This window comes from Loxodonta africana, chromosome 19 (assembly GCF_030014295.1).
Source record: "Loxodonta africana isolate mLoxAfr1 chromosome 19, mLoxAfr1.hap2, whole genome shotgun sequence".
NCBI classification, from domain to species: Eukaryota; Metazoa; Chordata; class Mammalia; order Proboscidea; family Elephantidae; genus Loxodonta; species Loxodonta africana.
In genome coordinates this window covers 69,689,597-69,713,040 of record NC_087360.1, presented here as the reverse complement: position 1 = coordinate 69,713,040, position 23,444 = coordinate 69,689,597, and the positions used below count along the sequence as shown (strand labels likewise).

General features: G+C 41.6%; 1 protein-coding gene across 1 annotated transcript in view; it reads right to left on the bottom strand.

Annotated features, from left to right (window-relative positions):
- Positions 1–491: 491 nt before the first annotated feature.
- The window catches only part of GSR (glutathione-disulfide reductase), a 35,420-nt gene continuing 12,467 nt past the window's right edge, over positions 492–23,444 (bottom strand). The window contains exons 3-13 of the mRNA XM_010592473.3: positions 22,864–22,952; positions 22,362–22,431; positions 19,043–19,190; positions 18,124–18,178; positions 14,814–14,913; positions 11,913–11,999; positions 10,156–10,314; positions 6,943–7,054; positions 5,503–5,634; positions 3,975–4,108; positions 492–1,487 (exon numbers count right to left, since the gene is read on the bottom strand). Coding sequence (XP_010590775.3) covers positions 1,338–1,487; positions 3,975–4,108; positions 5,503–5,634; positions 6,943–7,054; positions 10,156–10,314; positions 11,913–11,999; positions 14,814–14,913; positions 18,124–18,178; positions 19,043–19,190; positions 22,362–22,431; positions 22,864–22,952 — 1,236 coding nt within the window. The 3' untranslated portion in view covers positions 492–1,337. The remainder of the gene's footprint in view (positions 1,488–3,974; positions 4,109–5,502; positions 5,635–6,942; positions 7,055–10,155; positions 10,315–11,912; positions 12,000–14,813; positions 14,914–18,123; positions 18,179–19,042; positions 19,191–22,361; positions 22,432–22,863; positions 22,953–23,444) is intronic.

The window sequence follows — 23,444 nt, the reverse complement described above, 5'->3', positions numbered from 1 at the left end:
CCCACTGCCTTTTAGGCTGGTGGAAAAGGGGGGGCGGGGGGGATTGTCTGCATCATGCCATGTCCAGGTTTGGGGAATCCTATATTCTTGCTGCACCACAGTTATATAACCTAGTTACTACTGAGACAGTTTTCCTTTGTTAGTTTCCAGCCTACTTGAGAAATCAGTGCAGCAACCTGGCCGTGGCTCCTCAGAAGGACATCCAGTGAAAGCTTAATGAAAGAATACAGTAGCACCGTATCACTAATGAACACTGTGGAAAAATCTAGCTGGGAAAGGCTGAAGGAAATAAAGTGCTAAAAATCCTAAGTGATTTCTAAGCTGTTCCTCCAAATAACTAACCTGTTAAATGTCTCTTTTGTATCTCTGGTCTTTATTTATAAAAGAGAAAGCTCTTTTTCTTCCCCTTAAAGCTTTCTTAAGGTGACTCAGTGATGGGATCTGATTCTTCAACGTGAAATACTCTTAGAAAATGAACTGGACACCATAAATTTATAACAGCAAATTTTTTATAAGATGGAAAGGCTGTGATTTATTTTCAACTGTCTGAAACGGTTTTCAGAAAACATAAAATGACAGGAACTCATACAAATATTGGAGTTATTCATTGAACTACGGACTCAGCCTAGGAAGGGACTTTTGAAGTATTCCAGCCCACGCCCCCTAAGCAGGAGTCACTTCTCAAATGGCCCTCAGATATTTAACTAGCCTCTTCAAATCTTTTCCAGGTTTGAAGCACCTCATCTCATAAAAATAACACAAACAACTTTTAATCATTTAAAAGAAAAGAAAGAATAAAAACAAGGTAGGCAGGTCTCTAACGCCATGTACTTTTTAGAGAAAGGTCACATCCGTGAAGCAGCTTTGCAATATGCAGGGCACAGTACTGGCTTCAGGAAAATACAAAGATTCTGTGCGTGTGCATTATTTAAATTACGAAGAGCTGCTGTCATCCTCCTCGACAAAAACTAGCAAAATATATTCATTCAAGTACATTCATTGTAGTTCATATAGTTTTATACTCGGAATGAAGCTGAAACAGGAAAAACAAAACAAAAAAACCCCGCTAACACAGACTTGCTTAAAAACAAAACAACACACACTAAAATATTAATTATTGTGAGATGTGATGAAATGAAAATTAATCCTGCATAACAAAACAAATTTCTAACTACATAAATAAGTTCTATTACTTACTGAAATTTTCCATTATAAGAAGCTCCTGATTAAAAGACAGAAATATATAAAATTGGAACAATAAGTAAGTATATGTGATTATTTGGTTCATTTCAGAAGGTCTACCGGTCCAGCTGCCAAGCACACCAGCATCCGGGTTTTCAGCGAAGTGTGACCAGTTCTTCTGAAGAGGTAGGGTGAATGGCAACTGTGTTGTCAAAGTCGGCCTTGGTTGCTCCCATTTTAACTGCAACAGCAAAACCTTGCAGCATTTCATCACACCCAATTCCTTGCATATGGATCCCAACTACCTGGAAAAACAAATTTTTTAAAGTAAAATTTTGTATGAGGGGCACAGTCATGAGCGGTACCTGGTATTTTAAAACCCCTAAAAACCTTATAACATTTCTAATCCCAACATGAGGTAACAAGACCTACAAGGCCCCGGGCTGTCCCACCTCCCTGTCGGGTCTCCAGCCCATCACACACAGCTCTTCCTCAGGCTTTCCTTGCTCTGGCCTTGTGGACCTCCCTCTTTCCCAAGCACTAGCCAGGCTCCCTCCTTCGCACAAATTGTTCCCTCTGTGTGGACAATCTTTCCTCCCCTTGTAGCTAATAGTTAAAGCCTGTTTTCTTCACAAAGCTACATAGTTGTGCCTTTCTGACCACGTTAAATTTCTCTACCTTGCCACCTCTCGGTACTAACACTTCTTCATGGTTCTATCACAGATATAACTTTTTATTTATTTGTGTGACTGAACAATTATAGCCCACCTCTCCTGGCAGGCTTTAATCTCTAGAGAATGGGACCCTGAAGGTATTTGCTCAACACTCTGTCTCCATGGCCCAGCAAAGACTGGCACTTAGGAGGTCTCCGTCCCTACATGCTTGATGACTGCATGAGTGATCGTCAAGAGGCATGTGTTTCAATCTCATTTTCCAGCGAGGTTGTTCAATACATCTTAACACTATTAGTTAATGTTCACTTTCAGCAAATACCTTCACGGTAAATATTCCATGGAAAAGCAAAATTAGAGGAGACAAAGTGTAGCTACAAAAAATAATTTGTTTAAAAACGAACCATGTCTCAATTTAAAACACAAACAAAAAATCCAAATCACGTATTATAAATGCATTAAATAGAGCCAGAATCTTACTTATTGTGATCTAAGTTGCGCTTACACTGAGCTTCTGGTAATGGCAGGGGCATATCCCAGTTTTTAGTCTTTAGAGACTATCAGGAATGCTTATTAGATGAATGAATTACTGGTATGAAGAAATAAATGATATGAAGAGAGAAGTAGGGACCTTGTTGATTTCATATGCAGAAATCTTAGGCTACTGAGAAACTTTCAGAACCAAGAAACAGTAACCCGGGTTTCGCTGCCCATCAATGCTCTTTCTTCCCATTGCTGATTCTCTGCCTCTGTTAGTCCTCAGCGATATTAGGTTCTATAACGCCAAGGACTACGTCCTGTGGCTTTTGGGGTATAGGCTATGGAATCAGACGCAGACTATGTTCTTTCTGATAATAGAAGTTGGAAACTATATATGAAGCTTCCATTAAGCCACTGTCCCTCCCAGAGTGTCATGGATTGAATTATGTCCCCCCAAAAATGTGTCAATCAGTTTAGCTGGGCCATGACTTCCAGTATTGTCTGGTTGTCCTCCATTTTGTGATTGTAATTTTATGTTAAAGAGGACTGCAGCACCCTTATTTAGAGCACATCCCTGATCCAACATAAAGGGAGTTTCCCTGGAGTGTGGCCTGCACCACCTTTTATCTTACAAAAGTTAAAAGGAAAGTGAAGCAAGCAGAGACTTGGGGACCTCATGCCACCAAGAAAGCAGTGGTGGGAGCAGAGCACATCCTTTGGACCCAGGGTTCCTGCATGGAGAAGCTCCTAGTCTGGGGCAAGACTGATGAGAAGGCAAAAAGAGAAAGAAGGCCTTCCCCTGGAGCTGTCACCCTGAATTTGGACTTCTAGCCTACTTTACTGTGAGGAAATAAATTTCACTTTGTTAAAGACATCCACCTGTGGTATTTTTGTTATAGTAGCTCTAGATGACTACGACACAGAGCCATGATCCCAAGGCACACTGCTAAACTCCACTTCAATATTTAATTCAATTAGTAGAAACAGTGCAGTAGGCTGACCTAATTCTGAAACAAAACGTATTTTAAAAAAAATTACAAAAGAAAACCTGTTCAAATGTAAATCAAAACCACGATGAGATGCCACTTTATAACCACTATGATAGCTATAAACAAAAAAACATTTACAAGTATAGATGAGAATGTGGAGGAACTGAGATTCTCACACACTCCTGGTGGGAATGTAAAATGGTGTGGTCACTTTGGAAAAGAGCCTGGCAGTTTCTCAAAAAGTTAAACCAAACAGAGATAATTGATTACCTCAGAAAACTTTATTAAATAAATTTCTTCTTCTTCACTGAGTGCTATCTTAAATTTAAATTTACCTTACATAAAATACTTACATTTACAAGTTATTTCTGAGTTTCGCATCTATTCTGGCTTATTGGTCAATGACGGTGGGCTTACTGGCCAATGACGCTGAGCTTTTTATGGCTTTCAACATTTCCCCCCATCTCTGAAAGTAGTAGAACCTTCTTTCTAAATGAAATATTATGAAGAACCCTAACAGATAAAAGTGGGACCGCACTAGCTGAATCAGAAGGCCTAACCACGTGTTCTCCTCCCTCCCGAGCCCACCGAAATACCGCTATCCCTGACAACCCCGCACAGCACTACTCAGCTAGCTGGATTTTTCCCATACCTTCTCCTCTTTGTTGGCACAAACCATTTTCATCACGCATTTTGTTTTCCTTTTTGTAACTGCATGATACATGGGGGTAAAGGTGGTTGAATAGGTCTTCACATTTTCTTTTCCGTATTTATTAATGGCCTCATCTATAATGCACATAAAAAAAGTCTATAAAAAATTCTAAACAATCAGAGGGTCTCAGACAGAGCGGGAGAAAAATGTAGAACAAAACTCAAATTCATACAAAAAGACCAGGCTTGCTGGTCTGACAGAGACTGGAGAAACCCTAAGATATGGCCCCCAGGCACCCTTTCAACTCAGTACTGAAGTCACTCCTGAGGTTCACCCTCCAGCCAAAGATTAGACAGGTCTATAGAGCCAACAATAAAGCACGTGAGGGACGTACTTCATAGGTCAATCATGTATGCGAGACTAATGGACACACCAGTCCAAAAGCAAAGAAACAGGAAAACTGGATGAATTGAAACAGGGAAACTGGGGTGCAGAAGGCGAGACTGTTGACGCATCATGGGTTTGGCAAGCAATGTCACAAAACAACTTGTGTATTAACTGTTTAATGAGAAACTAATTTGCCCTGTAAACTTTCACTTAAATCACAATTAAGAAAAAAAAAAAAACTCAACAATCACACTGGGCCTTCAAAGAGATAGATGGTCTACATAACTTGAATCAAATCATGAGGAAATACCAAACAAAACCAAAACCAAGGACAATCTACAAATGTCAATGTCATGAAAGACAATAAATATTGATGTTATAGAGGAATACTGTCTCTAGATTAAAAGAGACTGAAAAGATATGAAAACTAAGTGTAATGCATTATCCTGAATGGATTCTCAAAAAAAACAAATTAAACCCATTGTTGTTGAGTCGATTCCAACTCACGGTGACCCCATGTATTACAGAATAGAGCTGAGCTCCATAGGATTTTCTTCGCTATAATCTTTATAGAAGCAGATCACCAAGCTGTTTTTTCCATGGTGCTGCCAGGTGGGTTTGAACCGCCAACCTTCTGGCTAGCAGCTAAGCATAAACCACCCAACGACTAACTGGATGCTAGACTAGGAAAAAAAATGTTAAAAAGGACATTGCTGAAATCATTAGCAAAATCTGAAAAAGGCCTATAGGTTAGATTATATTGTATCAATTTAAATTATCTCATTTTGGAGACTGTAGTGTGCTAATGTAAGAAAGTGACCTTGTTGCTAGGAAATAAGTGTGAGTGTGTGGAGAGAGAATGAGAAAGCAAAGATGTGAACCCTGTATAGGAATCCTTTGTACTACTCTTGCAACTTTAAATTTGAGATTAGTTCCCAAAAAAGGGCAAAGAGATAGACAGGGTGGTGGGGGGGAGGGAAAAGTAGTCTCCAAGTATTAGCAGTGGCGGGGGTGGGGGGAGTGGGAATTGGAACTGTGATAAGAGACTAACCAAAAAGGCATATAACACAGGGGACTGAGTCAGTTCACAGAGGGAGTAAAAAAGGAAATTAAAAGTCATCTTCTTTTTTTAAATACCTACCTTCTGTGAGTCCCACTGTCCCAATAGGGGGGTGACTGAAGACCACAGTGGGGATGTTGTCATAGTCTAATTTGGAATCTTGTTTGCATTCAAAAAGTCTATGGGCAAGTTTGCGGCCAGCAGCTATTGCAACTACAAAGATATTCAAAATCAGTGTTTATCTTACTGTTTGCTTTAACATAGCAGAATTGTCCTACTAGCCATTCATCCATCTGCTTATAAATACTTTAGTTCTGACAGTTTTATGCTAATGTTCATTATAATATCTAGTTCAATATGATAAAGATACATCAACGTCTTTGTTAAAAATTCAAAACTATTAATTTATGTGAATTCCACACATTCTGTTAAAACAAAACAAAAAAAAAGAAGACATTCCCAACTTTCCCATCACTTAGTCTACTTAAAGATACTAAATTTCTGATACAATATTTATGGAACAAACTATACTCATTTAGGGCATCTTCATTCTACTTTATAACCATATTCACTTCACAGGAAGATTTTTTTTTTCCCCTTAAAAGTTTATTCTCCTTAGCCTGTTTTGTCTCTAGCAATTTTTTTTTTAATGCCTGAGTGGAGTAAAAACATCGGTTTTTAATTCTATTGATTTCAAATTGACCATGAAGGTTTTGCCAATGTAAAATATCAGTAGAATACATAAGAAATTGTCTTCACTTTGCCATTGTTTTCAACTGCTATGTTATGTTATGTGATGAAGTTTTTCAAAGTTTGTTACTTTGCTTTGGTTAAGAGGTGTTACCAAAGGAGCCAAAAGGCTTTGGGTGTGTGACCAGGGCAGGCTTCCATCCTAAGACCCTGGGGCCATTCTGAAAAGGATGGTGAGGGCCTCTAGGGTACAGAATCAAAGCATATGAATGAAGTCAACAATGGGCAGAGGTGGGACAAAGAGCTGGAAGTGGTTAACTCAAGAGGCGCCTTGAGGGGTGGGAGCGAAGGGCTCAAGCTTGGTTGTATCAAGATCAAACAAAAACCAAAACCCAGTGCCGTAGAGTTGACGACTCATAGCAACCCTATAGGACAGAGTAGAACTGCCCCATAGAGTTTCCAAGGAGCACCAAAGACCAAGTCATATAATAATGCCACTCGAAATTACTTCTTCCCCAAAGCCACTTCCTCCCACTGTCACCACATACAACTCTGGTTCTAACTTACAGTGTTCTACAGAGGGTGACCATATCCTCTCCATGAAAGTTTCAGTCTTTACAAGGCATTTTTTTAGTCTTTTATGAAAAATGGATATTATTCAGAAAATGTCAAGTACATAGCCAACATATATTTCAATACATTTTTATCATTTTGATGACATAAAGATACTCATCCTTTAAACTTTCCTTAAGCTGATTTGACTGTGAAGAGCGGGGACAGCTTTGTCTGACACACAGGGCCGCCTTTACTCAGAGAAAGAGAAAACATTACCTGGAGTAAGGAGGGCTTTTCCACACACATCCCCAACTGCGTAGATCCCCTTGACACTGGTATTCTGGAATTCATCTACTATGATGTGACCTTTGTCATCAGTCTGAATTCCCTAAAATAGTGAGGGGACATCACGTAAATACTCTGCTCATCTACTAAGAATGTCAGACCAATCCTCGTGATCCATGCCATTTCACACCAGCACCTCTTCAGTCAGGATCTCCAAGAAACCACAAGACTCAACCACAGGATGGAAAACATTTAAAGTTGGCAAGTTTCACATCTTTTGCTTTATTTAAAAAGTATATATTTATAGACAGTCCCTGATGGAGCAGGAGAAAAGTGGGGTGCAGAACTCAAATTCTAGTAAAAAGACCAGACTTAATGGTCTGAGACTGGAGGGACTCCAGAAGACACGGCCCCCGGACTCTCTGTTCGGCCCCCAGACTCTCTGTTAGCCCCATACTAAAACCATTCCCGAAGCCAACAAAGAACAGACTGGACTGCAAGACATAAAATGATACTGGTGTGGAGTGCGCTTCTTAGCTCAATAGATACATGAGACTAAATGGGCAGCTCCTGTCTGGAGGCGAGATGAGAAGGCAGAAAGGGACAGGAGCTGGCTGAATAAATGGACACCGGAAATACAGGGTGGAGAGGAGGAGTGTGCTATCACCTTATAGGAAGATCAACTAGGGTCACATAACAATGTGTACATAAGTTTTTGTATTAGAAACTGACTTGAATAGTAAATTTTCACTTAAAGCACAATTAAAAAAAAGTATATATTTGATCCAATTTTGAGGTTTTTTTTAAAAACTGGATTCGACTTTGCGATGTACAGTTCAACTGTTCAGGTAAATAAGAAAAGGAACTATGGAAGCTAGACAAGGAGGCACTCAACTATTGATGTGCTACTTGCTACCTCTGTGTGGTCCACCTATGACAGTGCTTTTTAACCTTTCCCACTGAAGCACTCTTCCTTAGGCATTCTAGCTTATTCCTCAGGGGGCCTGCCGGCAACACTCACTCAAATCAGAAGATTTCTTTGAAGCTTACTATTTTAACTTTAAAAATCCAAGCAAATTTTGCCTTCTACTCTAAACCACACTAATACTGCTTTTAACCAAAGTATTTGTCCTATAAATTATTTGGGTCAAATTTTTGCTCCAAGATGTACGGTGCGTATTTATCTTGTGGGTCTGCAAATCCCAGGTGCATGTCCTCCAATGTGAGAAGTAGAGCTACAGTATAATTTGGAAGGAGGTGGCGGAGTGGTTAAGAGTACAACCTTTGGAGCCAGTCTGACCTGGGTTCAAATCCCACCTCTGCAACTTAGTTGTCATGAGGCCTGTACAACCACCTACTTATCAACAAGTATTTGAGCTTCTATTACAAATGCCCTATTAACCTAGTCACTGGGAAAACAGTGATAAGACAGACATCCTCCCCTCCCCATGGAGATTACAACCTCGTTAAGTATTATTATCTCTGTCTGTGCTCCTGGTTTTCTCATCTGTACTTAGAGCTGTCAGCAAGACTAAAACGGAAAATAATGTGTGGATAGGGCCTAGTACATAGTAATCATTCTATTTGTATTATACAAATAGATCTTAACACTTTGAAGTAAACTGATAATTTTTTTTTTTGTCTCATTCTTTAAAAATTCAGCAAGGAGTTGAAAACCGGGTCTACAAAAGCCCAGACCTGCATGAAGGCAAGGATCTTCAGGAAGGTGAAAAGCTGTGTGAATAGCTCCATTAATATGGAAACAGACCACTAGTTTTTTTTATTGAATTTCACTGAACAAGATTAAAAGCAGGTAGGTATCTCCCTGGCTATTTTATTCTCCAAAATGCTGAAAAATAACCTCTTAGAGAGGTGGCAAGGGAATCCACATTGTAACAGAAATTCCTATTAAAATGTAACTCAAAATGTTACAGAGGCTCCATCAGGAACATAAACCTCAAACATATAACGAACAGTCCAGGAGATCAGAAAATTTATCATCAACACCAGCAGCAAGTTAATGTGCACCTTCTCACGTACTCTTCTCTATAACCCAACGAGGCAAATATTTTTATTCCTAAATTATACATGAAGCAATTGAAGCTTAGCAAGATGAAGCTGCTTGCCCAAGGCCAGGCAACCTGTAAGGAGTAAAACTAGGGCTCAAACTTGGATCAGCTCCGGGGACCATGCCTCAAGCTACTATACTGCGTTGCCGTCGAGTTTATTCCGACTCACAGCAACCCTATAGGACACAGTAGAACTGCCCCATAGAATTCCCAAGGAGCACCTGGTGGATTCGAACTGCCAACCTTTTGGTTAACAGGAGTAGCACTTAACCATTAGGCCACCAGGGTTTCCTCAAAATTTACAAGTACAGGTAAGAACGCTAGCTGCAGATACAGCACTGGTAGAGCCCAGAGATTTGCTTCATATCCATTCCATCCTGGTGTATCACAAAGCGAAGGACGAACTACACACTCAGCAATCTGGACTAGACATTGCAGACAATAAGGAATCATTATAGAACTTCAGAGACAATTATGATAGTAAAAACAAAATCTGTGAGGAGGAAGCTAGTCAGCAAACTGCTGCACAATCTAGATTAGAGATGACAGAGATCTGACCTAGGGTGATGACACTCAAAAGGAAAATGAAGTTTTTTTCTTTAAGGTAACCGGAAAAAGCAATGGGATTTTATGACAAATTGGATGTATGGAATGAAGAGAACGGAATCCAATATACTCCACCCAAATTTTGCTTGGTAAAGTAGAAGGTCAGCGGAAAAGAGGAAGACCCTCAACGAGAAGGACTGACACAGTGGTTACAACAATGGGCTCAAGCATGATGACTGTGGGGATGGCACAGGACTGGGCAGTGTTTCGTTCTGTTGTACACAGGGTCGCTATGAGTCGGAATCAACTCGATGGCACCTAACAACAACAACGAGGGGGGAAAAAGGTCACAGGGCCACTAAGAGATTTAAGAATGTTTAGGTCATCTTAAAAAACATTGGGTGGTGCTAACATTTAATGCACTTGTCTGCTAACTGAAAGGTTGGAAGTTCTAAGCCACCCAGTGATGCCTTGGAAGAAAGACCTGGCAATGTATTTTTGAAAAATCAGCCACTGAAAGCCCTGACACAGATAAGCGTTGCCATGAGCTGCAGTGGACTCCATGGCAACCGGTTCTAAATCAGCTTACCAGTTTGTTTAAATTAAGGCCCCTGGAATTCGGGTCCCGTCCAATGGCCCACAGCAGGCAGTCAACATCCAGGATCGTGGTAACGGTGGGTTTCCTACCAGGAGCTGAAGTAACCACACTGACTTCCAAGCCTGATGAGGTCTTTTTAACTTCCTTGACCTATTAGCATGTAAAAAGTGTTTAAATGGGAAAAAAATTTTACAAAGGCAAGTAAATAAAGATGAAACTAGTATTCTTAATATTTAAAAACAACAACAAAAAACCTCCAGTGAATTCTACACGTTGAAATAGACACTTTTGCTCAAAGGCCATCAACACTAGAATTCCCTAGGGCCAAGCCAGTTTCCAAAGTGTCCCAAATCACCCAGCTGATGGCCAGAAATGTCAATTTATGTCATCATCCGTTATGGATTGAATTGTGCCCCCAAAAGTATGTGTTGTAAATCCTAACCCCTATATCTGTGGAATAGGAGCCCTGGTGACACAGGGTTAAACACTCAGTGGCTGGAACCCACCAGCCGCTCCTTGGAAACCCTATGGGGCAGTTCTACTCTGTCCTATAGGGTCGCTATGGGTCGAATTGCCTGGATGGCAATGGGTTTTGGTTTTATATCTGTGGATGGAATCCAATTGGGGAATAAGGATTTCTTTATTATGTTAATAAGCCTAATCCTTCTTTGAGATATAAAAATAGCAGATTAGGCACAGAGCCAAGCAAGCAAAATGAAGGAAAGAGAGATGCCATGTGGAGATCTCCAAAAAGCCAAGAAGAACGCCAGAAAAGCTGAGACAAGGATTCCCCCCAGAGTGGACAGTGAGAGCCTTCCCCTACAGCTGGTGTCCTAAATTTGGACTTCTAGCCTCCTAAAGTATGAGAAAACAAATTTCTCTTCACTAAAGCCACCCCCTTGTGGTATTTTCAGAACAGCAGCACTGGCAAACTAAGACACCATCAAAATGTTTCAGGTTAAAGACAAAATGTTTAAACATGTGCTTCTTAAGAACCATGACAAAATCTGATGTTATAAACCTAAGCCCAGGGGTCTGTGCTGGAGTGAGGTGAAGGAGTGGGCTATCACAGAGGCAAGTTTTTCAAACTACATGATCATTGTTTCTCCTTGGACGTTCTTAATCAGAGTGGAGGGGAGGAGGTGAGAATGAGAGTCAGGACAGTTGGGCACATTGCATATTTAAGTGATGGGCCTAAGGTGATTCTGATGTTGACCCGCAACCACCTGTCTAGCACTTTTGCATGTCCACATTTAGTACTTCACCTCATATGGCCTATGCTGAAAGGGTGAAGCTGCGAAAAAAAGAAAATTCGTTTCATAAGGCTAATTTTCCAAGCGAAGTCCGCTGAAATTTAGGAGGAGCCAAGTGTTTTTTAAAATAATTCTTTCCATCTACACAGCCAAAAAGGGTGAGCATGAAAAACAGATTCCATAACAACATTTCCTGAACAATAAATAAACCTGAAAAATAAGAACTTTCAATAAGACACTCGAGCACGATGATCAAAGCTTGAGTTCTAAATTCAAATCCTAGATTTCTGATCTTTTCTACTTTGGCTTCATGAATACGTTACTGTGAAATACAGTTTCTTAGGAAAAAGAATAACTGATAGTATTCTAGAAGGGACTAAATGGACTGGAGTAACCACAGTGTCTGTGTTAATAAAGCTAACTGGGCGAAGCGTAAGCTAGAAGTGGGCTTCACAAGAGAGGTGAGCGAGGGCTGTAACAGGTGTGGCCTCATACCTGGGAGTGCCTGAGGACCTCGATGCCTGCGTTCTCCAGCTCGTCGGTGCAGTTTGAACTGATTATTGAATCAAAAGTTCTAAGTACCTGTATACAGACATGGGCAGCAGAGGGAAGGGTGGTAGAAAACAGAAGAAAACTTGATTAAAGGCTCGCTCTTATCCCTCCTTCATCGACGGTCACATCCTGAGCTGAATTTTAATAAACCTTTTCTTAGAGTTGCCACCAATGTCAGAATTCCATTGGACGTCACCAACTCCTAATTTAATTTTTTATCGTGCTTTAAGGGAAAGTTTACAGAGCAAATTAATTTCTTACTGAACAATGAACATACTGTTTGGTGACATTGGTTGCCAACCCCGTGACGTGTCCACACTCTCCCCTTCTCGACTGGATTCCCCATTTCCGTTCATCCAGCATTCCTGTCCCCTCCTGCCTTTTCATCCTTTCCCCTTGGCTGGTGGGCCCATTTAGTCTCGTACACAAGGTTGAACTACGTGTGTTACTGTTTGTTTATAGGTCTGTCTAACCTTTGGCTGAAGGGTGATCCTCATGAGTGACTTCAGTACTGAGTTAAAAGGGTACCAACACCTATTTTAGAGTGATGAACAGTCAACTTTCAGGCCTCTACTATCATCATCGTGTTCCTCCCCTTCCCAGTAAGACTACCCATAAAAACCCAGTAAGACTAAAAAAAAATAAATATATACATACATTTTTGGTCTAGGGAGCAGAAATTCTCTTCCCCCTTTAGTATTCCCTCTCTTTAGCTTAGCTTTAGGTATTTGCGATCACATATGTTCACACATACCGCACCCCCCCAGGTTTAGCATGGTAGGTCATGAGTTATACCAGGCCAGGGGTGAGATAGATAGCGTTAACTGGGCTGACAGAACAAAAGAGCTGTTAAAAGGTTATTACCATCTAAAAGTTGGGTAAACAAGAACCACACCCTGTCAACATGAGATAAGGCTGAAACAATTACTATCTCCTTTTTAGTGTTTTTTTCTAGTCCCTTCCCCCTTTACAGGCTCCTGCGCACACAGAAGAACAAAGTGTGACAGCTGTTTTAACCTTCCTTAGCCCTCCAAAGGTGGTGATATCGTGCCAAAGATAAGTGGGCTTGCACTATATCCCATAATAAGTGATGCCAAGGGTTGCTAAAAGGAGTCCATCTTGAATATCAGTGGGTTCTATCTTGGATTCCGGGCACTCAGGCAACCTAATTAACATGCACCGCCATTCTGAGAAGTACCCGCCCCTTGAAAGAAGCCCACTAAATATTCATTATTGTCTCCACTGAACCCATATAAGCTCTAGCCTTGCTTCCCGGTTCCAGTCAGTCTTTTGGAGAGGCTTAGATCCTTGCTGATTCCTTTTGCTTGACTCAAGCAAAATAAAGTTTGCTGTCTATAAAGTTTGTCTCTCACACGTATTCTTACTCCGGAAAAGACAAGGACCCTTTGTGTCAGATTGGCAACTGGTAACTGGAAGAAGAGGGAGAATGTGCCTGAAGCACTGAGAGAAGAGGGAAGGAAGCCCATGGATGAGTTTCTCTGAAAACAAGCCACTTTTTCAAATGGAGGAATTCTCTACAGATAAACTACTGCAGTTTGTTTTTTATTTACTTATTCATTTATTAAATCCCGGCTGGCCATCTCTCTGCCTTTTCTCTTTTTTTCCAATCTGTTGGATCTATTCCAGCAATGCAGAATAATTTACCTGTGAAAAACATTATTCAGGACATAAATCTCCTGGGGGTTAATTACACGACAAGTTTCAAAGCCAAAGAGAAAGTTCCCCGAATTATGCACTGACTGGCATTACCCCATCCCTCCTTTCTCTCCATAAACTCGAATATCAAGAATTAGGATCATAGCATTTGAATGGTCAGAGGTCTGAGAAATCCCTTCCCTGTGGAACGAGGACCGAAAGGCATTAGGTGACTTGCCCAAGTCATATGCTTGTTAAGGACAGCCAGCAATGGGACCCAGGAGGTTTTTTTTTTTTTTTTTCCCTTACTGTGCTTTAGGGGAAAGTTTACAGAGCAAATTAGTTTCCCATTCGATAGTTTGTACACAAAGTGTTTTCACAACCTTGGTTTCATTTCCCACAATGTGACAGCACTCTCCCCATTTCCGTTCTGGGTTCCCCATTTTCTTTCATCCTGATCTTCTACTCCTTCCTGCCTTCTCATCTTTATTTGTGGGCAGAAAAGGACCCAGATTCTTGAACCAGCACTCTTGTTACTGCCCCCTAGCCAATCTGAAAGCTTTGACGTTGTACCCCAACCACATTAGAGCAATACTTCACCAAGAACGACTCCACCTGGAGGCTGCACTTCAGCACAAAGACGATGGCCTGGCTTTCTGAGACCTTAACTGACTCCCAGTGTTGACGCTCATTAGCAGTCATAAACCTCCCTTGGTCTTAATTGCTTCATCTATAAAATGCAGTTTAAGCAGATCTCTAAGTTTCCTTTTAATGAAAAACCATTTTATTGAATTTTTCTGACTGTTAACTACCTGGTCATATGAAATTGATTCCCTGAATAAAAAATTAGCCTGTCAGTCTGTTTAACTAGTATTTGTATTTAAGCCTACGTGCCTCCTTATTAAGGCATCTGATCTGATGACTACTGACCATTTCACCATGAAAATACCGGCCAGTTTGATCAAATCAAAATCATTGGAGTCATGTGGCAGCTGGCGGCTGAGAGGGACTACAAGGCCTAACTCAGATCACGTGGACGCAGCCCCACATGGAAAAGACCAAGTGACCTCCATCCACATATATGCTTTGCACCCTACCATTTAATGGCGATATAAGAGAAAATTCTCAATGTCGATTTTGTTAAGAAACTAACATCAAGGAAAGGGAAGGGAAAAGGATAGAATTTACCTTATCGTGCCGTATCATTAGTGATGTCTTAGAACCCAGAGCCGAGAGAATTCCGGCGATCTCCACAGCAATGTAACCCGCACCAACGATGACACTGCGCCTACCAGGAGAGCAGGGAGGTTAATGCCCTTTTTCTGTTCCAAGATCCAATTTTAAGCAAAAAATGCTCCCTTGTGGAAGAAAACCCGTTGCCGTCGAGTCGATTCTGACTCATGGCAACCCTACAGAACAGAGCAGACCTGCCCCATAGGGTTTCCAAGGAGCAGGTGGTAGATTTGAACTTTCAACTTTTTGGTCAGCAGCCAAGCTCTTAACCACTCTGCTACCAGGGCCCCTTTGTGGAAGAAGGGAATATGTATTTCTAGCTGCTTTAAAAGTCCGTTAGCTTCATTTCTTCAGAGGGGAAACAAACAAAAAACCTTTGAAACTAGAGATGATTCTGTATGCAATGATCTCTCACCTACAACTATAATCAGGGCCACGTTTCTCACCATCATTTTTCTTCTCTGCTCAGTGTTTCTCCTGGATTATTATTCAATTCCGTTAATCCTTGAAATATGATTAAAGGCCGATTTAAGCAAGCCATTTTAGTTTGTAATACAGACCTGCAGTAAAACTAAAGTACCTGAATCTGGTCTAAGAAAGAATCTTAAAAACTAGATAAAGGCTTGGACAAAGGTCTGAATCAATGGTGAAGGAGCTCAGACCTTGGTGCTAGTGCAAAAATGTTTACAGCCATGCTGTGAGGGAAAATAAATGCCCCTCAGCTGAAGCTTCTGGAATCTTCTAAAGCTTCAAACATGGTCCTTTACTATTGTTACAACATTTGTGTAAGAAGGAAACAATCAGGGGGAGAACAAAGGATATCTTCCAATATACATGGGGTCACCATAAGTTGGGATCAACTCGATGGCATCTGGCTTTTTCAACAGGGAAGGAGTCTGTGTTGCAAATCTCTGACCTCAGAAGGTTTATAGTTTGAATGGAAGATGAAGCATGAACCCAAATGGCTACACGTTAGAAGTCATGGCCCTCTTGTCCTACAACCCTGGGTATGAAAAGACCACTGCACCACCGGGGCTCCTCTAGATAGTTCAGAACCTATGAAACAGCTCTTTTTCCATTTCCATCTCCCTCTCTCCTGTTAGATGCTGACCTCTTTCCCTTTTTTGGTTCTTCCCCTCCTTCTTCTACCTCTACCCATCTTACTTTTCTTCCCCTAAACGTTTTTATTTAAATGCTACTCTGTGCAAAGCATTGAGCTAGATGGGGTGGGTAATGGGCCCTGTCCTTGAGACACATTAAAGGGGAGAAACATACCCTGAAGACTGTTGAGGCACAGAGGTCAGTAGTCAGGTCTTGCTGGAGCTGGGGGATACAGTCCAAGCAGAGGGAACATACAAGAAACACGTGCGAAAGAACCCGGCTTCTTCAGAGAACTGCAAGGAACTTAACGTTTCCCTCTCAGCTCCCAGCAGCACCTTTCTTCCCCACTTATCACTAAAGTATTCACTGGAAATGATCTTTTGTTCCTCTGAATCCCCAAGGCGCCTCTGCTACCTCACTGTGGGACTCAGAACTACTTTGGCTACAGCCATTCCACAGGGTTCAACCTCTATCTGGACTTCTGAGGGTAAAAACGGAATTATACAGCCCACAGCACATGACACTTTGCCTACAGAATTTATTCTTTCCCTGATCATTTACTTAGTCACAAACATTGTAACAATGGAAAAACCAAACCCAAACCCATTGCATAAGAGTCGATTTCAACTCATAGCAACCCTATAGGACAGAGCAGAACTGCCCCATAGAGTTTCCAAGGAGCAGCTGGTGAATCTGAACTGCCATCCTTCGGTTAGCAGCTGAGCTCTTAACCACTGCATCACCAGGGCTCCATATAATAAACAGATATTTATAATGAAGCTTCCTGGAGGACAAATCTAGATTAAATCATATCACCTAAATACGATGAGTCACGACCACATTTCCAGACACATTTTCACATGTTCCTATCATTCAACCCTAAAACCAAACCATTCAGGGTGGATCGTGAAGGAAGGAAGCCTGTCCTCTGACACAAATTTCCATGCCCTCACAGCAAATTTGAGAAGACGACCAGTTTTTCTCAAAACTCTTCCAAGTCAGAAGACTGACTCAGAAGCCCACCTGATCTGAGTATCTTCAGGGGACATTTTCAAAGGAGCTGTGGAACTGCAAAGCAGCCCTCACTTGCCCCTTGTTAACTGTCTGTGGCTCCAGGTGAATTAAAGTAAAGATCTGAGCGTGGCTCATTAGTCAGCCTCCAGGAAAGCCTTTGTAAAAGCAAAGGATCAAGACCTCAAACTGGATTGGCAACACACACCGAGGGAGCAGCAGAGTTGAGCAACCTTGACTACAGAGTGAGCGCTGCACAGAAGGAAATAAAGGCCAGTCTCCGGGCCCACAGGATACCTCCTCCTGTCCCTAGGTGTCATCTCTTACCATGAAGGGTGGATCCCCCTAACCTAGAAAGCCTGTAATTTGTAACAGGCTCAAATTCCAGAAACAATCTTCTTCGTTATCTTTTTTCCATCTATATACCCAAATCCATGACAGAGGTTTCCTGGGGCTATTCTAACACAAAGAACAATTTCAGAAAACGTATTTCTGTGACCCTGACAGAGTCGTCATTTACGGAGTCCCCTCTGCACTAGCCGCTTTAAAAACCAGAATCAACATTATTTTAGACACGTGACCAACTGATGCTGTATCAAGCTGAAGAAAGAAGGCAGTTTTGAAACATGGTTTTGTTTTTGTACTTGGAAGCCCCGGCTGATTTCACCTGGTGGGCTGCACCCTTTATTTTTTGAAGTCACCCAGTATTTGATTCTGAATCTAAAACTTCTGCAACGGTCTCTGATCAAAAGCATTAAAGGTTTCAGTCATCTACTGAGTGGTTCCAGTGGATGAGATACCCAAATAAAGAAGGGGTTGTTGTTGGTGTACACTGCCGAGTCAATTCCGACTCACAGTGACCCTACAGGACAGAGTAAAACTGCCCCATAAGGGTATCCAAGGCTGTAATCTTTACAGAAGCAGACTGTCACATCTTTCTCCCACAGAGCGGCTGGTGGGTTCAAACCTTCAACCTTTCAGTTAGCAGCTGAGTGCTCAATTACTGAGCCCTAGGGCTCCTTAGAGAAGAGGTAGGAGGACAGAATTCGGAAATGCCTAAATTTAATAGCTGAGAGGTGGCAGTAGGAAAAATGTCAGCAGGAGAGATGGAAGAAGAATGAATCACTGAAGTGCGGGAAGGAAACCAGCTTACCTAGGCAATTCTTCCAGCTGAAAAAACCCATCGCTGGTTATTCCTAGGCTGGCACCTGAGCAGGAAAATGCCACGGATCACACGTTTGTGCTTTCTCTTGTAAAATAATCACATTTTATGCAAGAGCCAATCACTTTCTCCACCAACATACCCTGTTTTGACAAGTTTTCTTGAAGTCTCTACTTGGGGGAGCTGCCAAATAAGTCTTCCCTGAGTCAACGTTCTTTATTTTCTCTCCAGAAATAGGAGAGTGATAACTAAATAACTTTGTAATTCCTCCAAAGAACTAAGATCTTCTCAGCTCTCATGAATACTCTTGCTGGCTCTGCTTCACTCTCTCTACCACCCACAAATGTAGGCATGAGCCCCTCAGCTCAGCCTTGGTCCTCTTCTCTCTGCTTTCTTCATTTCAAACGACTCTTACCTCCACGTGAAGGACTTCCAAATGGGTAGTTCCAGTTCTGACCTTTTCCCCAAATTCCACTTCTGTATTTCTAACTGGCCTGCTATACCATTCTACTTTGCTTCAAACTTAATATACTTAGAACTGAACCTTAACTTTATGTCCAGAACCATCTCCCTTACAAGCTTATCACTTCGGTTAAAGGGACCACCTTTCCCCAATATTCCAGACTCAAAGCCTTGAGTTGTCTATCTCTGTTCCTTGTTTCACACCCCTCCCCTATAACCCATTGCCATGGAGTCTATTCTGACTCATAGCGAGCCTACAGGACAGAGTAGAACTGCCCCATAGGGTTTCCAAGGATCAGCTGGTGGATTCAAACTGTCAACCTTTTGGTTAGCAGCGAAGCTCTTAATCACTGTGCCATGAGGGTTCCCCTCCCCCAATGGCTCAACAGTTATTAAAACGGTAAAACCTCCTGACTTATCAGACAGTATTTGCCTTTGGAAGACTCACCGGGGATCTGGCTCTCAGGAGGACGCGAGGGCACGCCACCTGTGGCGATCAGGATGTGAGGAGCGGTGTATTTTTTCCCATTGACCTCGACGGTGGGCGTGGGATCACATGTGAATGTTCCATAGCCATGGATGATATCTATATGGGCCTGAAGAAGGAGCCACGGAAATATTACCTTGTTCTTAAAATAAAAACACCTGCTGCAACTTATTAGCTCTATTTCTCTACCAAGGATTTTGATGTTCGGTTAGCTGGCACCAAGACAACTCTCTGTTGTTTCAGATTCCTGCAGAATTCCTAGTACTTGGTATCGAGGTGAGGCAGTTACCACTTGATGCTGAAGTGTACAGTAAAAAGAAATCATGGTGCTCTGCTGGGCCAAAACCAAGGGACCAAAAAATATATGCAAGTCACTCCCACATGGCACATTACAACTCAGTTCCCAAGAGAAGAAGGGAAAAGGGAAAGTCTTCCTTACTCACAACGAAAACAAACTGAGGGGTCTAGAGGACGGGCAGAATGCTGAGAAAGGCACGAAGACAAAGGTGAAGGGAGTACAGGCAAGAGAGAAACACAGACTCTGGCCAAGAGAGGAAAATGAAATGTTTTTCTTGAGCAAAATGGGAACAATATCACAAAATTACATGACAGTGAAGTTCTGTGCTGGAGATGTTGAGAACCCAGACTATGATTTGCTCTGCACCAGGGCCTTCATTTGGGGACTGAGAACCGTATCCCCCCAAAATGTGTGTCAACTTGGCTAGGCCATGATTCAGTATGGTGCGGTTGTCCACCATTTTGTGATGTGATTATCCTATGTGTTGTAAATTCTACCTCTATGATGTTAATGAGGCAGGGTTAGAGACTGTTATGTTAATGAAGCAGGACTCAATCTACAGGATTAGGTTGTATCTAAAAGAGAGAAGCTATCAGAGAGGAGAGGGACCTAATACCACCAAGAAAGAAGAACAGGGAGTGGAGCCTGTCCTTTGGATCTGGGGTCCTTGTGCTGAGAAGCTCCTAGGCCATGGGAAGATTGACAACAAGAACCTTCCTCCAGAGCCAACAGACAGAAAAAGCCTTCCCCTGGAGCTGGCACCCTATATTTGGACTTCAAGCCTCCTAAACTGTGACAGAATAAATTTCTCTTTGTTAAAGCCACCCACTTGTGGCATTTGTTATTGCAGTACAAGATGACTAAGACAAGGACTGATGGCAAACTTCTGCCCGCCATGATATAATCGCCTTACAAGGATAATGAGACCATGCAAGCACGACCACAGAATGGAATGTTTTAAAATTTGGGAATGTGCTTGTTTCCGAATATCTCCTCCTTTCCAGCCACCACAATCCAGGCCTGGTCCTGCAGGTGCCCAGCTTTATCAAGCTGAACCAAGATCAACACCAAAGCTCACAAGCCTCTATGTAACCATTTCTTTGGGGTGCTAGACAAAAAGGGGGTGGGTAGAGAGGCAGTAATACCAATAACCATTTGGAGGAGGAAATGATTAGATTTTTATTTTCATTCCTCAGGATATTAGATAGGTTTCGCCTCCTACTAAGAATTTCTGGGTCAACTTTAAGTAACTCCTTCCCCATATTATAAATGCTAGAAAGAAAAAGGCCATAGTTAAATTTTACTACACACTTGGATTTGTGAATATTAACAAATCCTGTTTCCTCAGGGAAACCCTGGTGGTGTAGTGGTTAAGTGCTATGGCTACTAACCAAGAGGTCAGCAGTTCAAATCCACCAGGCAGTCTTTGGAAACTCTATGGGGCAGTTCTACTCTGTTCTATAGCGTTGCTATGAGTCAGAATCAACTCGACGGCAGTGAGTTTGGTTTTGGTTTTGGTGTTTCCTCAGTATTTTTCTATCCTTTGACAGAAATATACTAGTTTTTAATTTTTTTTTTAATTTGGTACGGATGTTTTGGAGCCCTGGTGGCGCAGTGGTTAAGAGCTTGGCTGCGAACCAAAAGTTCAGCAGTTCCAACCCACCAGTTCCTCCTTGGAAACCCTATGGGGTAGTTCTACTCCGTTCTGTAGGGTCGCTGTGAGTCAGAATTGACTCCACAGCAACAGGTTTGGTTTTGGTTTGGATGTTTAAGTAGAGCAAATGGTATGTTAAGGCTCATGTCTGGGAGTCTTAAAACCTCTTAGTGTACAGGGGACTTCAGGCCCTCAAACTGGGGAGTAAGGTCAGAAAATATCACGCTTTAAAAAATAATCCCAATGAATGATAAAAGTCAATATAGAGATATACATGGTTAAACATCTTTAGAAGTAATTCACCCAAAAAAATGGTTTATAAACATGCTACTAATGAGATTACGGTGCCCAAATATCGTCAAGTATCTACTGATCTAAACATGACTTAAGCTATGTTGAAATCTTAGAAAGTGCAAAGTGAGACCACAAAGGCAAGCGAAACGTGATGGGATGTATGTGGTCAAGCAAAAGGAGAGCTGGATGATACACACCTTGTCAATGTCCCCAGCGTCGTCCAGGCAGAAGATGGTACGACATGTACGGACTGAGGCAGAAAAGGCCTCAGGACAGTGAAGGATGTGTATGTGCTGGAGGCAAACACACCTTTGCCCCAATTTTTAAAAAAAAAATTTTAATCCGATTTCATTCACACAATCTTCTGAACCATAATTTGGTCTCCTGAGTTGATCCAATCACCAAGGATGAGGGTGCTCTGAGCGAATGAGCAATGCCAGGTTTTCAGCCAGACAGCACTCCTAATTTTAATTAATAAACTGGCATCCAAAACCAAACCAAACCAAACCCATTGCAGTCGAACCGATTCTGACTCATAGTGACCCTAAGGACAGATCAGAACTACCCCACAAGGTTCCCAAGGCTGTAGTCTTTACAGAAGCAGATTGCCACATCTTTCTCTCACGGAGTGGCTAATGGACTCGAACTACCAACCTTTCAGTTAACAGCCAAGCACTTAACCACTGCGCCACCAGGGCTCCTAAGAGCTTGTATACTAGTACATAAGTTAGTCTTTTACGTGTTTGATTTCTCAATCTAAGTGGAGGGCCAGACCTACTCAAAATGCAGCCATCAGGTAAGACCCAGTCATGTGACTCTGGCACACACCACCCACTCCCCATAGAAAAGAAGCCTACCAAGACAGAGGCTTCTGCTCTGACAGGTTAACTTCATAATCATTAACAGCAAAAGAAATAATAATAATACCCAATAAGAGATACATCCAAAAGTTTATGGTCTAGTCTGGCCAGACTTGGTAGCTCACTCCAGGGGTGAAGAGCTCCCTTTCAAAGTTTAAAAGCCAGCTTACAAACCTTGGTTAGGTTGTTCTGGTAGATGGTGTTCAGGCGGCTCACGTAGGCGTCCCGTTTTTCTTTTATAACGCTGCAACGAAACCTGAGTCATCACTGAGAAATAGGATCTTCCTCTTTCACTCAATAACTAAGCCATCTGTCTCTGAACACCCCTCAGCAGACAACCACAGACTGTCACCAAGAACCCCGCTGGGTGAACGTCTCTGAGGACATTCATCTCTTCCCTCATGTCCATCTGCTTTCCCACATGTAGAAGCACTTATTCCACCCTGTGAAGAATATTCGATTGGCATCCATGGTACCTAAGCCAGGTGAGCTGCTTTGGCACCAGAGCCTTGCACATGGTGGTACTCAACAAATATTTGTTGAATAAATAAATGAATTTGCTGAAAATTTTTTTGAAAATCTGATGGCTCCAAAAAGGATGGCTCACTTAGTTATGAAAGCAAAAAAAAAAAAAAAAAAAAGGGCAAATCAAACCCTCTGGGCATTTAACACTTACCTCCAATTGAATTTACTGTCACAACTCTGAAAGCCATAATCAACATGATCATGCATAAATTCAGAGTGGACAGCTGTGTTCCACATTACCTGTAAAAATGGACCCAATAGTCTCTGAGTTTGAGGGAAGATAGAAGTCATGAATGAAATGATAACTCTATAATAGCATATGAAAATAATTACCTTTAAAGTAAAAACAAAACTAAACATTTTAAAAGAGCAAATTCAGAAATATGACCAAGTAGATTTTACAGTGGGGCTTTTGAAATGTTGGGGAAAATTATTTTTGCTATTAAATTACGTAGTTTATAAAGGCTACAAAAACAGAATAAGCCTCATATTCCTCTAAAATTTATTATTACTTACATTCTTTTTTTTAAGTTTTAGATTTATTTATGCCCCGCCCTCTTTCAGTTCCAGGTAATGGAGTTACATCCTAACTTTATAGTACAGTCATTTGAAGACATCTTTCAGATATAGTTGAGGACAAAAAACATTAAAATAACGAATTCCTATTATGTATTCAGAGCCCTGGTGGCACAGTGGCTAAGAATTCAGTTGCTAACCCAAAGGTCGGCAGTT